This window comes from Arachis duranensis, chromosome 6 (genome assembly GCF_000817695.3).
Source record: "Arachis duranensis cultivar V14167 chromosome 6, aradu.V14167.gnm2.J7QH, whole genome shotgun sequence".
Taxonomy (NCBI): Eukaryota; Viridiplantae; Streptophyta; class Magnoliopsida; order Fabales; family Fabaceae; genus Arachis; species Arachis duranensis.
Window position 1 is genome coordinate 16,412,010 of NC_029777.3, and position 13,534 is coordinate 16,425,543.

A 13,534-nucleotide genomic window follows, 5' to 3' on the forward strand; every position below is an offset into this window, starting at 1 on the left:
TCTACTAATCCGTCGATGTTTGGTAGGGGAAAGGCATCCTTCGGGCGGGCTTTGTTGAGATCCGTGTAGTCGACGCACATTCGCCATTTCCCGTTAGATTTTTTCACTAGCACGACGTTGGCTAGCCAGGTTGTGTAGGGGAGTTCCCTGATGAAGTTGGCTTCGAGTAGGGCTTTAACTTGCCTTTTGACCTCAGCGACTCGGTCTGGTGACATCTTTCGTCTCTTTTGTGCTATTGGTTTGACTTTGGGGTCCACGGGTAGCCGGTGGGACATTAGGTCAGGGTTTATTCCCGGCATGTCGGTTGGTGTAAATGCGAACAAATCTCTGTTTCCTCTTAGGAATTGGGAAATGTCTTCTTTATGGTCATATGGGAGGTTCCTGTTAATGAAGGTGTATTCTTCTTTGGTCGGCCCTATTTGTAGTTTTTCCATGTCGCCTTCTGGCTCTGGCCTGGGTTGGCCGTCTTGTAAAGCGTCCAGGTCGGCTAGGAATATTCCAGCCGCATCCCGGGATTTCTTTCGTAGAGCTAGGCTGGTGTTGTCGCACTCTGCTGCGATCTCCCAGTCTCCGTGGGTAGTACCGATGGAGCCGTCTTCGGTTCTGAACTTCATGAGGAGGTATTTAGTAAAGATGACGGCGGAGAAGTCATTGATTGTTTTTCTTTCGAGAATCACGTTGTAGGCGGTGGAGTCTTTTAGGACTACGAATTCAGATAAGATTGTCTTCTTCTGGTTACTTGTCCCTATGGTGATGGGGTGGGTGATTGAGCCGTCCGGTTTAAGGAAGTTGTCTCCGAGTTCGGCGACGCCGTTGCGGTGTGTTTGGAGGTTGTTGTTGTGGAGCCCGAGTTTGTCGAAGGCTCCTCGGAAGATGATGATTGAGTCTGCGCTGGTGTCCACCAGTATCCTTCGTACCAATCCTGTTCCGATCCTTGCCGAGATGATGAAAGGGGCGTCTTCAGTCGAGGTGCCGTGTTGGCAGTCCTCAGGTAGGAAGGTTATCATATTGGCGGCCACGGTGGTTGGAGTTTGGTTTCTGACGGCCATCACTTTGAGATCTTTTTTCAGTGTTGATTTTGACTTCCCCGATACGTCTTTGCCTGTGATGACGTTTACTATGATGGTTGGGTCTTCCTCTGGGCTTTCCCTAAGGGGTTGTTTTTGCGTTCTTGGGTTGCGCCCTTCTCTTTCTGGTGACTGGTCTTTCTCCACACGTTTTGGTTCTCTGATGAATTTGGCGAACTCTGAGAGCTTGCCGTCTCGTATGTCTTTTTCGAGGGCGTCTTTAAGGTCGAAACAGTCTTGTGTCATGTGACCGTAACCTCGGTGGTAGTCGCAGTAAAGGGTTTTGTTGCCTCCCGTTCTTTCTTTGAGTTGTCGAGCTTTCGGTATGATGCCTCGATCTGCTATTTGGTGGTATATCTCGGTAATTGGTGCTGTCAGGGGTGTGTAATTAGAGAATTTGCCGATTCTTGGTGGTCAGCTTGTGCTTGTCAGTTTGGGGTGGTCCCTTTGATTTTCTCTAGGTGGTGGGTTATGTCATGGTGCCGGTTTGCCATGTTGGGTGTGGTTGTGTTGTCGCTTGTTGGCAGCGATGACCTGGCTAACCTCTTCGTCATTTATGTAATCTTTGGTGACGTTTTGGATCTCGTGCATGGTCCAAACAGGTTTGATGGTGAGGTGTTTGCAGAAGTCTTCGTTCATGAGCCCGTTGGTTAAGCAAAGGCTTGCGACTGAATCCGTGAGCCCGTCGATCGTTAGACATTCGTCGTTAAAGTAGTCGAGGTATTTCCTTGTGGATTCGTCCTGTTTTTGTGTGACCCCTAGAAAACTGATGGAGTGTTTAGCTTTAGTGATTCTGGTCGTGAACTGGGCCATGAACTTTCGTGTGATGTCATGGAAACCAGCTATGGATTCGTTCGGGGGGGCCCGGCTAGGGTTACCGGGAAGGCCCTGCATCGGACTGCGTCGGCCGCTCCTTCTAGGTTCATTCTGGCCTCAAAGGCCGTTAGGTGTTCTTGGGGATCTTTAGTTCCGTCATACTTCATGTTAGTGGGTTTATTGAAGCCTTTGGGGAGTTTTGCTTTCAAGATCATTTCCGTGAAAGGTGTGGCTACCATTATCGTGTGGTCATTTCTTGTGCGCTTGGTCTCTCGGTGCCGCCGATCTTCGTCCGAGTCGTGCTGACGACTCAGATCTCAGGAAGCACTGCAGTTGTTCCTTTTGCTGTATCGCCGTTCTGGCGATTTTTCTCGCCTGTGGTTGCGCGAGGTGCTGCGATCGTCTATCCTGTCGTGTCACCGAGTTGGCGATCTGTCGTGGTGAGATTTTGATCTGGAAGTTGCATGGCTTCCGTGTTCATTATTGTATCTTTCCTTGGCGGTCAATCTGCCTTCGAGTTCCTGGACCCAGAGGCAGAGATCTTGGATGATTTGTGCCGCTTTGTCCCCTGTTTTCTCAAGGTGTTGCGGTTCCGTGATGATGTGGTTATTTTCCTTATTCTGTGTATGGTGGATGGTGCTTGCTATCCTTTCTTGGTTTGCGACTTCCTGGTGTTCTGGGTCAGATTCCTTATTCGGGAGTCATCCCGGCTTGGGGAGGCTTCTTCAAGTACGTCCCCCATTCCAGTTTAGTCGGCGCAAGTATCCCCACAGACGGCGCCAATGTACAAGATGTCTTTTTGTACGGGTTGAGAGATGGATCGGAAACTTGCGGGTCGAGACGGATGTCGGATCACTTGATTGGAGCAATGGGGGGTGGTTAGGGGTGAAAATAGGCCAGGCGGCCTGCCAGGGGCCTGCAGCCTGGCCTGTGTTTGGCCTAACCTAGCCTGGCCTGATAGAAAATAGGCCCAGGCTCAGGCTATTAAAAAAGCCTATATTCTTTAAAAGGCCAGGCCTAGGCTTTTGAAATAGCCTGTTGGGCCTGTCAGGCCGGCCTGAGCATGCAAATATATATAGAGAATTTTATTATACTAGTAAAAATACTATTAGAAGGATTTGAACTTGGGTCTTCTATGTTATAATAATACCTTTATCCACTCAGCCATTTGTCTCTTTAATTATATATGTGTATTTTGTATCAATATTATTCATAAATTTATTATTTTATATTTTATAATTTTAAAAATTAAATTATATCTTAAATTTAATTATTATTAAAAAACCAGGCCTATTGACAGGCTTCAGGTCAGGCCAGATTTAACAACAGGCCAGACTCAGTACTCATTAAAAAGCCTATACCAGACTACAGGCCAGGCTAAGGCCAATATACTTTATTACAGGCCTGGCCTGTTAAGAGTAAAGCCTGGCCTGTTTTCACCCCTAGGGGTGGTACATGCAAAGACACTCCGATACTTACGTCAGAATGGATCTAAGAGGTAGAAGGTGTGTGGGATGAATGAATACCTGGAGGGACCTGGGTCCTCTATTTATAGGTGATGGTGAATATCTTATCTTATCCTGTTTGGCTAAGATAGGGGAGACGTTTGAATTCGAAAGTTAGTTAAGAGCTTTAGTGGGTCGATTTCGGGCCTTTTAGAAGCGCAATATGATCGGGACCCGGGTAACCGGGTTCGAGGGCCCTTCCGAGTGTAGGATCCGTGGGCCGGATCCGTAACATTATCCATGAGAACCATTTCTATGTAAGTTGTCTTTTTCTTGTCGAATTTGGATGGACTTTTCATAACCTTATATATTAATTTTGTTATATATATATATATATAATTCTATACATATACATAAATAAAAAAATATATGAATTATATTTTGTTAAACTCTATATTACCAGTTATTAAAAATATTTAAATTACATATATTAATTATTTTTTTTGTTATAATTATTTCGTTTTATATATATGATTATTTTTTATTCTATGATCGTGCAATAATTTTTTATTTTTATATCCATATATATTCTTCAATTCTAGCCCTATTCATACGTATATTAACAAATTTTTTTCTAATAGTGATGTTTTAATTTTTTGTTTTTCTTTTTTTCACGTATCTTTCTTTTTTTTAAATAGTGATATTTTAATTTTTTTTAAATATATTTTTTTAATAATTACATTACTAATCTGAAATATAAAATAAAAAAAAGTGAGAAAGAAAATAAACTTAAAAATCAGAAAAAAAAGAAATTTTATATTAAAAATTGTAAAAATAATATATTAAAAAATTGTCGTAATATATAAATTGAGTCAACAATTTAAATTTCTCTAAAACTAATTTAATCAAATACCAATATTAGAAATAAATTATTTAAATAATATTTAATCTATTCTAGTCCTTAGACACGTATAAATTAGAGTCATTCTCGTAACGACAACCAACTGAAACAACATCGTAAGTTCGAACATTTAGAATTCGTGTAAATTCAGACCATTCTCTTGTTCTTTGAAAACCTTCTTTATCTCTGATAGAGTTGAATCACAATTTCTTTCATGGAAAAAGAGTTACGAATGTGGCTTTGATATGTTCGAGACCAAAATTTGGAAGTCACTGTTTATATTTGAGTGTGACACCCATTAAATCCGAAAAGCCAAATAAAATAGTATTTTTGGTTTTATTCTTATTTAATTATAAATCAAAAGTAATAATGACTTATTTAATTCAGCATTTATGATAATAAATGAGATGACCATTATATAAGTCATTTAATGTAGAATAGCTTAGTGCATGTTTGGGCGCCATTGTGCATGTTTGGGCGCCATTATTTTGTTAAAAAAAGATCTTTTTTATTTTTTAACATGTTTGGCAAATTTTCAGTAATAAAAGTAAAAGTACTAGTAAAATCAAAATAAGATCTTTTTTGAGAAGCTGTCAATTACATCTTTTTTTAAAAGATCTTTTTTTCTTAAAAAAAGATGTTTTTTATGTAATAAATGAACAAAAAAATACTTTTATATTGTTATACCCAAACATAATTGATAGATAAAAAGACCTTTTTACATGAGATATCCAAACATAAAATTACTTTTACTTCTTTATATAATCTTTTAAAAAAAGATAACTCGAAAAAATATCTTTTTTTAAAAGCTCACCCAAACAAGCCCATTATTTTGTTAAAAAAAAAGATCTTTTTTTATTTTTTAACGTGTTTGGCAAATTTCTAGTAGTAAAAATAAAAGCACTAGTAAAATAAAAAAGATCTTTTTTGAGAAGCTGTAATTTACATCTTTTTTTAAAAGATCTTTTTTTTCTTAAAAAAAGATGTTTTTTATGTAATAAATAAACAAAAAAGTACTTTTATATTGTTATACCCATACATAATTGATAGATAAAAAGACCTTTTTAGATGAGATATCCAAACATAAAATTACTTTTACTTCTCTATAAGATCTTTTAAAAAAAAGAGAACTCGAAAAAAGATCTTTTCTTAAAAGCTTACCCAAACAAGCCCTTAATTTGTGATTATAATTAATATATGTATTGTCCATAAATAGATTAAGAAATAATAATTTCTTAATAAAATAATCATTCAATTTGAATTACAATTAATTGATCGATAGAAATTATAATAAATTGTATGATATTTAAATAATTAATCAAATCAATTAGTTGATATAATTAATTTATTATAATAAATTGAATTTAATAAATTAAAAGAAATAAATAAAAAACACCATCAGAAATATGCCATAATAATTTTATCATCATTAAGTGCAAAAATTTAATTTTTATATAATAGAATAGATATTTACATATTATTATATTAAACACAGACTAAAAAAATATACTAAACAAAATAAAAGCATCAATGATAAAATATAACCTAAAAATCTCTTAAATTCAAAAAGAATCTTGATGAATTATAATAAATCTATATATGAGAAGTAAAAGTAAAATAAACAATTAAAAATAAAGTAAAAAGAACAATAAAAAAAGTAAAAGAAGATAGAAAAGATAATGAGAGGAGTAGATAAAAAATGTATTACAATAGAAGATTAATATAATTAATTAATACAAAGGATGAAAGAGAAAAATTAAAATACGATCTGAACCTATTAATCAACTTTTATAAAAATATTACAAAAAATTTAAATTATCTTTAAATAAAATAATAATACCCTTAAGAATTATTAATCAAAATAAATAAAAAAAGAATTAATATAAAACAAAATCATAGAAAAATATTAGCAAAATTAAGATGAAAGAACAAAAATAAAAAATTACAAATACTTTACCTAAAGTACAAAATAGAGAGAAAAAAGGATATATAAAATAATAAGATAATAAATTAAATTAATTGAGTTCATTTATTTCATTGTTTCTATATTATTTATTAAATAATTTAATATTTATCTCGATCAAATTAAATAATAAATTAGTTATAATTAATTTGGTTTAATGAATCAAACAAAATTTAAAATAATTTGATATTTATTCTAATTAAATTACATATTTGAGGTTATGATTAATGTAATTTAATTAATCAAATAAAATATTAAATGATGAAATATTTATCTTAATCAAATCAAATTACATAATTGATTAGTTATAATTAATACAATCGAATGAATCAAACACATTAAATTGAAAAATAATTTAGTTAATTTGTGTTTTAAGGACACATTTTAAAAATATTTATTTTTTAACAACTTTTATAAAATATTTTTTTATAATATTTTTAACCTATGGTCTAAGGGCACAGTTATAATAACCCATTAAAAAATACTTAATTAGTTGATACAAATAATTAGTATAATTAATTTAGTTTAATAAATTAAAAAAATAAATGTGAAAGAAAGAGATAAAAGGAAAGTGAAATTATAAAAATGTATAGCCATTAAAAAACAATAAAAAATTCCCTTTTAATTTTTTATTTATTAATTATTAATTTATTATAATTATTTTCACAACATTTATTATACGTTATTCATCTTATAAATTAATACAATCAATTAATTGATATCAATTATCGATAATTAACTATAATTGATATAACTCATTTTGCTATACTATCTAAATAAATAATTAAAAATGCACGTCTCAATTTTTTGTTAAAGTAGAATAAAATAAAATACATAAATAGAGTAGATATAAATCTGAAAATTATAAAATTTTATTAACAACTCAAATAAATTAGTACCATAAAACTAAATTTAATGTCTATTTTAAAAATAATTACCATCATTTATTCTTTTAATTATTAATAATTTAAATAATGTAATACCCTATAACTTATTTTGTTATCCAGTTTAAATAATTACTAACATTCTATTTTTTTAATTATTTGCTTGTCTTATTTATCATTTATGCTTTCAATCAATTATATTAATAAACAAATAAACTAAATTAACTCTGGTTATACTTGGACTATTCAACAATTTAACATAATTTTTTTAATTCGGAATTAACTACTAACAATAGAAAATAAAAAATTCAAAGTAATTCAATATTATGAACATTAATTATTATTGTGAAATAATCTAAAATCATAATGCAATTTATTTTTAAAGAAATAATCAAGTATTATTGTTAATTATGAAATAACATAAAATCATAATGCATTTTATTTTTAAAGAAACAGTCATCCATTAATATCTATAAATAGAAACTATTGTCAAAATTCTTTGATTAAAAATATGAGGGGTTGATTACCATTCATTATTAATAATACATCAATTATATCAAAAAATAAAAATATAATTATTCGCATTTACACCATTAGAAGAATTACCATCGTGAGTAAAATTTTGTAAAAAAAATTGCATACATAGTGAATTTAAAAAATAAATATTGTTAAGTAATTATGCTTTTTTTAATAAATAGTAAAAAATTAAATATCATAAACTATATTCTTTTAAAAGTATTGTTATGTTTGGTATGATTTATTTGTATATCATTTAAATTAACATTATTTTTAATTATAATAATCATTTATCCTTAATAATTATTGTTAGAATTTAATAATTTTTTATGCCTAACAATAATTATCTATAAAAAACATATATATCTTGAAAAAGTTATTAAATAAATTTATTCTTTCTGCCCTATTTTCACATTAAAAAATTTTGTGTTTTGTCTTTTTTAATTGTTAGTATGTTATTAGATTTGTTAAATAATATTTAAAAAATTCTTTAAAAATAGAAATAACGATGACACCTTTAATAATTAATTCAATAGAATTAAATTTAAACAAATAAGATGATTCAACCAATTATATAAATAATAGCATATTTATAAATATTAATAATGAAAATAGTCTAACTAATTTAAATAATCAATACAATAATTATATGAACAAATAACTAATATCAATTTTATAAATTAATAAATTAAATTAACTAATAGAATGAATTATAATTAATTAATTGGTATAAATTATAATAAATTATATAACATTTAAAAAGAAAATAAAATGAATAAGAAGAAAATAAAAAGAAATAAAAGAGATAGAAGAATACAATAAAATAAATTGAGTGTGCGATTTTTTTTAATTTTATATCACATTCGTTTCAATAATAATAATAAATGAAAATACATCAACTTGATATTTAAGAAAAAATGATGAGTTAAAATTATAATACAGTTCTAAAGTAAAAGCTTTAATTAGACCATAATATCATTGCATAACACAAATTAAAAATAATTTCACAATACAATATACCACACAAATAGGTAAATGACTTAAATTTAAATACGAAACTTTTTTTATTTATGCATACATGATAATACCATAGTCTATAAATGCTTCATGGATAACATATCATACATAGCTCCGAATGATGAGCACCGGAGTTGGAGAGTGTGGTAGTTTGTGTCCACGATACTTGCCTTCTTGCAACGACGCCTCATTATAGGAAGAAAAATAATTGTTGTAAAAGCTATCCAATGAAAGAATAATTGGTAAACAAATGATATTTTTCTCTAGCATACATGGTCTTTTATAGTGGTAAAATAAAAATGGAAGGAATAAAAATTTGTACTTTTATATTAGGAATAGAATTTGATATTTATTCTAATAAAATTATTATTATCAATATAAATGCATTACCATTAAGGTAACAACTAGCCACTAATAAAATCGTTAGATAATGAATAAGAATTAGAATAATATCAATATAATTAAAATAATTAAAAATATTTTTAATTGATAATTAGTTTAATAATGTATTAAATATTGATTTTATATAATTATAATAAAAATATTTTTCTAAATTAATATAATTATGCATTATTCATTAAAATAAATAAAAATATTTTCGATTGATAATTGATAAATAGTTTAATAATGTATTAAATATTGATTTTATATAATTATAATAAAGATATTTTTCTAAATTAATATAATTATGCATTATTCATTAAATGCATTCATTTTGGAGGAAAAATGGGTTCATGAGAAATTGACACCTCACTTTCATTAGTCGAGAAAAAATCCAATTTTAGTATATTAAGTAGATTTATTTCTCTATGCAATCAAACCAAATAAATACGAAAATCAAACATCGATTAAATTACCTATTATTAAAATATTTCATCTTTCCAAGATAAAAAATTGAAATCAATAGAAAACAAAACATGAACAACGTTAATAAAATAAAATCGATAAAAAAAACTAGAAAATATTTAGATATTTGCCAATGAAGATAAACAAATAAGAAGCAGCAAAACCCTATATAGAGAGATATCACTAAGGAATAAAATTAAGAAAATTGTAATTAAAAGAAAAACTTACCAACTATTAACTTTAGAAGAACTCTTTGCTTCACACTGCAACAAAAAAAAAAAATACACTCACTCTTGTATCAAAAGACCTTTGTAGGAGAAATACAGACACATTAAAAAGAAGAATTTAGGAAGAGAGGGAGGAAAAATATGCTAACAAAGGTAAAATTACATCACAATATATTTATTTATTATTGTGAACAAGTCCTATTTATTTATTTTTGAATTGATTTTGAATTTGTAACAGATATTGACTATATGAATATTAATCCTATAATTATGACCAAACAGTCAGATACAAAAAGGGCAATAACAAATCATTTTAATGAAAAATTCTAACCAATAGTTAAAATTTTATTTATTTTGAAAAAAGAAACATATCTATCTGTATCCAATAATATATGAACTCAAAACACACGTGTAGTTGTTTTGATAATTGCATAAAAAATGATAATCTCACAAATATGTTAGAAAACTTTGATTGGAAGACTTCAAAATTTTTAACCACCTATGATTTCTGTAAATAAACTGAAAAAGAAAAAACTACTACATTAGTTGCAGCTGTTTTTGGCAAGATAAAAATTCGGTAATTCACTATCCAAATTTTCATGTCTCAACTTCAACACTTTAAGGAATTACAATAGTGTTTGCAGAGAATTTAACTCAAATTATAAGTATGATCAATGATCAACTACATTGGAAAAAAGGGTTCTCTATCTGGTCAATTATGCTCTGCAATCCTGATTTGTAATCAGGGTAAAGTAGCTGCACTCCAAGTTCCTTCTTCATTCGAGTATTCGACACGCGCTTCTTGCCCCTTTGATTTCTCATTTTCGCACCCGAGCTTTCTTCCAGCTCTAGATGTTCTAAGTTCAAGCCTGGCCACTTTTTCAACACCAATTTTCTTGCATATTCAAATACTTCTTCTCTTGGAGCAGGATCATCGTCAACGATGTTGTAAACTTCCCTGCAAGTGAAATGCCATAGAATCTTGCAAAATTTTGCATAGTTTAGAAAGTTGATTACACTCAAGACTAACCTTGGGGGAGTTGTGTAAATAGCAGACATAAGCGCCTGACAAATATCATCAACATGAACTCTCGACGTATATTTTCGGTATTTTCTCATCTTCTGCCCTTCCGACAAAGGCTCCTGCTTGAGTATTGTATTGATCGCACTAAAACAAAAGAATATGAAGTAGTAAATGGAAAGTAACAGAATGCGCTAACTGCCATAAAAACACAATCCGAAATTTATAATTTAAATTGCCGATAAGATCTCTTCTCTATATTGGTGAGTTTACTTAATTGTCAAGGCAGACAGTGATGCAGTTCCTCAAATTTTTTATTCGCACATAAACCGCAAAGAAACGCATAAGAGAAACCTTACTTGAAAGATAAAATGAATTACAGTAAAACAGGAATTACCTTCTACCAGGGCCATAGATACCTCCAAGGCGGAATACTTGCGGTGAAAACCCAAGATGGTGAGCCAAATTCGACCAACCTTCTTCAGAAGCTAACCTTAATTTAGCCGACTCACTTTTCGGGTTTGTTGGGTAACTGTCGAAACGCGATGCACAAACTCAACCAACTAAGAGAATAGTCTAACAAATTTTGAAGGAAAAACTGAAAAAAAAGGTGATTTGTTTAGTTACACTCACTCCTCATCCACTAGTTCACTGCCACAGTCTCCGTAGACGCCTGCTAGACAGGAAGCATCTCTGAGATTATATTTGGATTCGAAAGCGTTAGAAAACTTCATCTCTAAGCAGCAGTAGCACAGTACTTGCCGCCAGAAAACCTGGTTCTAGAAAGTCAGAAGCATAAGCAGACAACTAAAATGACAACTCAATATTGTTAAATCAAATTAGTTTCTTTTATGTTTATGCAAGATCCTTGGTATTCATGGAAAATAGTCAAACTAGAAAAGAATAACTATACATGGATCAAGTGACACCAAAATGTCCTATCATAACTCATATATGTTTTTAGTTAAACATTACACAACATTTTTGCAAGATCAACTTAAAGAAAGAATGTGAAAGATATAATATGTTTCTCCTTATCAGCTTACCATAAAATGCATATTCTATGCATTCTTTTTTTCTGGTTTAAAACATGTAACTTATAATGCCCATTGAGAGTATGATTTCTTCATAAGAATTTCAAATTTTCAATCAGAACAACAAAGATGTCTTGTGATTTATGTTTTGTGCAAAGATTTATGTACCAGATAATGCGACTCTCGCCCACGAGTGATTTTATTTTTGAAAAAGCACAACTTGCAATTCTCTTATTCATGAACATGAAGGAACAACAACATCAAACTAGTTACTAAGTTCAATGAAGACTTACTAGTTGAAGACAAGTAACAGAGCCATTGAAGATTCCCATCGACTAACGAGCTTCTTAGAAGTTCTTCATGCTGAAGCATCTACAAATAAATAAAACGTAATGTAGGTTCTGAAAGAGATTACCTCAGAATACAAAATCCATTGACTCACGACGATATAATAATCAATAGAGCAAAATCATACTGGGTCGCCAATGCCCGCAACAGGAGGAATAGAAACAAGAAGGTGAGTGCAATCTTTCAGCAGACTTCGCATACTCGGTCTGCAGAACAAATATATGTTTAAAGTCTATACTCTATAACTAGGAAAAATGAAATTAGAAACTATAAAAACAAAATAGATAATGTAAAACCACAAAGCAGAATAGAAGAAGGAAAAACCAAAATTTCAAAGATTTAAAACCTTGAACACATCTTTAAGAATACATTTCCATTTCTTTAAGTAGCATGATTATATAAGTACTAAAGTGTTGCTATAACTATGGGGAAAAAATGAAATTAGAAAACTAAAAAAAACAAACAAGATTTATCATAATTCATGATCCTCAACCTGAAATTCTGAATAGTTTGCATAGAAAAGGGATAAAATATGTTTTCTGTTCTGAAAACCTTTTGAAAAGTTTTAAACATACCCGTGACACTTTCAAGTTTCAATTCTACCCTAGATAATCTTTTGGCAGCTAACAATTAGCATAATTGAAACTTATTTCAAACATTAAGAATAAAATTGAATAAATATAAACATTAGAGGTGCTTTTGAAACTTTTGGAAAACTCCATGACAAAAGTATACTTCACCCTAAAAAAATTTCCATATAGTAAACTTAAACTATATTCATTGACTCACTGAGGATAGTTTGCATCAAAAAGGCAAACTTGAAACCCCATACCCTCAAGCTTCTTCTTCTTCACATGGCTTGTGCAAGTTCCAGAAACAACCCTAAAATCCAATCCAATAAATAACAGTAACAATAACAAATGTTCCACAACTTAACTAACTATATAGTAATAATAAAAATTAAGCTAATTAATCCTTGTAATTTCCCTGATAAAACATCAATTATCAATAATAAGAAAGAGAGAATCTAACCATCCATGATTTTGGAGTTTGAGTGCAAGGGACTGGGCCACGAATCCTATGCCAAGAATGAAGATGCGGTTCTCAGAGGAAAGAGGAAAAGACGAAGCTTTGGGAAGATGAACATGAAAATGGGAAGGTACTGGGTTTCCGTGATGCAGAGGAATGGATGAAGATGAAGCTCGAACAAGTACTTCACCAATCTCCATCACAGAATCCAAACTACTATTCACAACGCTATGCTTTTCGTGCACATTTCTAAATGCCCACACTTTTTCAATCTTATCAAGGTGATTTTTTTTAGTGAGTAAAGTAACAATGCGGTGCTGAACTATGAAGGTTTTGATTTCGGACTAATTAATTATTAAAAAGAGATATTAATTTAATTTTTTAAGATAATAAATAGTAGATATATAATTTTTTTGATTA

General features: G+C 30.4%; 1 protein-coding gene across 5 annotated transcripts in view; it reads right to left on the reverse strand.

Moving 5' to 3' along the window:
• LOC107493115 (uncharacterized) overlaps nt 1-13,400 on the reverse strand; it is a 31,137-nt gene extending 17,737 nt beyond the window's left edge. Inside the window, exons 1-8 of one of the 5 annotated variants that reach the window (XM_016114191.3) lie at nt 13,118-13,400; nt 12,875-12,967; nt 12,213-12,291; nt 12,031-12,109; nt 11,337-11,376; nt 11,101-11,235; nt 10,713-10,850; nt 10,171-10,640 (exon numbers count right to left, since the gene is read on the reverse strand). In XM_016114191.3, the coding sequence (XP_015969677.1) occupies nt 10,361-10,640; nt 10,713-10,850; nt 11,101-11,235; nt 11,337-11,376; nt 12,031-12,109; nt 12,213-12,291; nt 12,875-12,967; nt 13,118-13,314 (1,041 nt within the window). In that variant the 5' untranslated portion in view covers nt 13,315-13,400 and the 3' untranslated portion in view covers nt 10,171-10,360. Of the gene's footprint in view, nt 1-10,170; nt 10,851-11,100; nt 11,236-11,336; nt 11,377-12,030; nt 12,110-12,212; nt 12,292-12,874; nt 12,968-13,117 lie in introns of those variants that run through there. The other 4 variants (XM_052263184.1, XM_016114190.3, XM_052263185.1 and 1 more) reach the window with 4 other exon arrangements.
• Nucleotides 13,401-13,534: the final 134 nt, after the last annotated feature.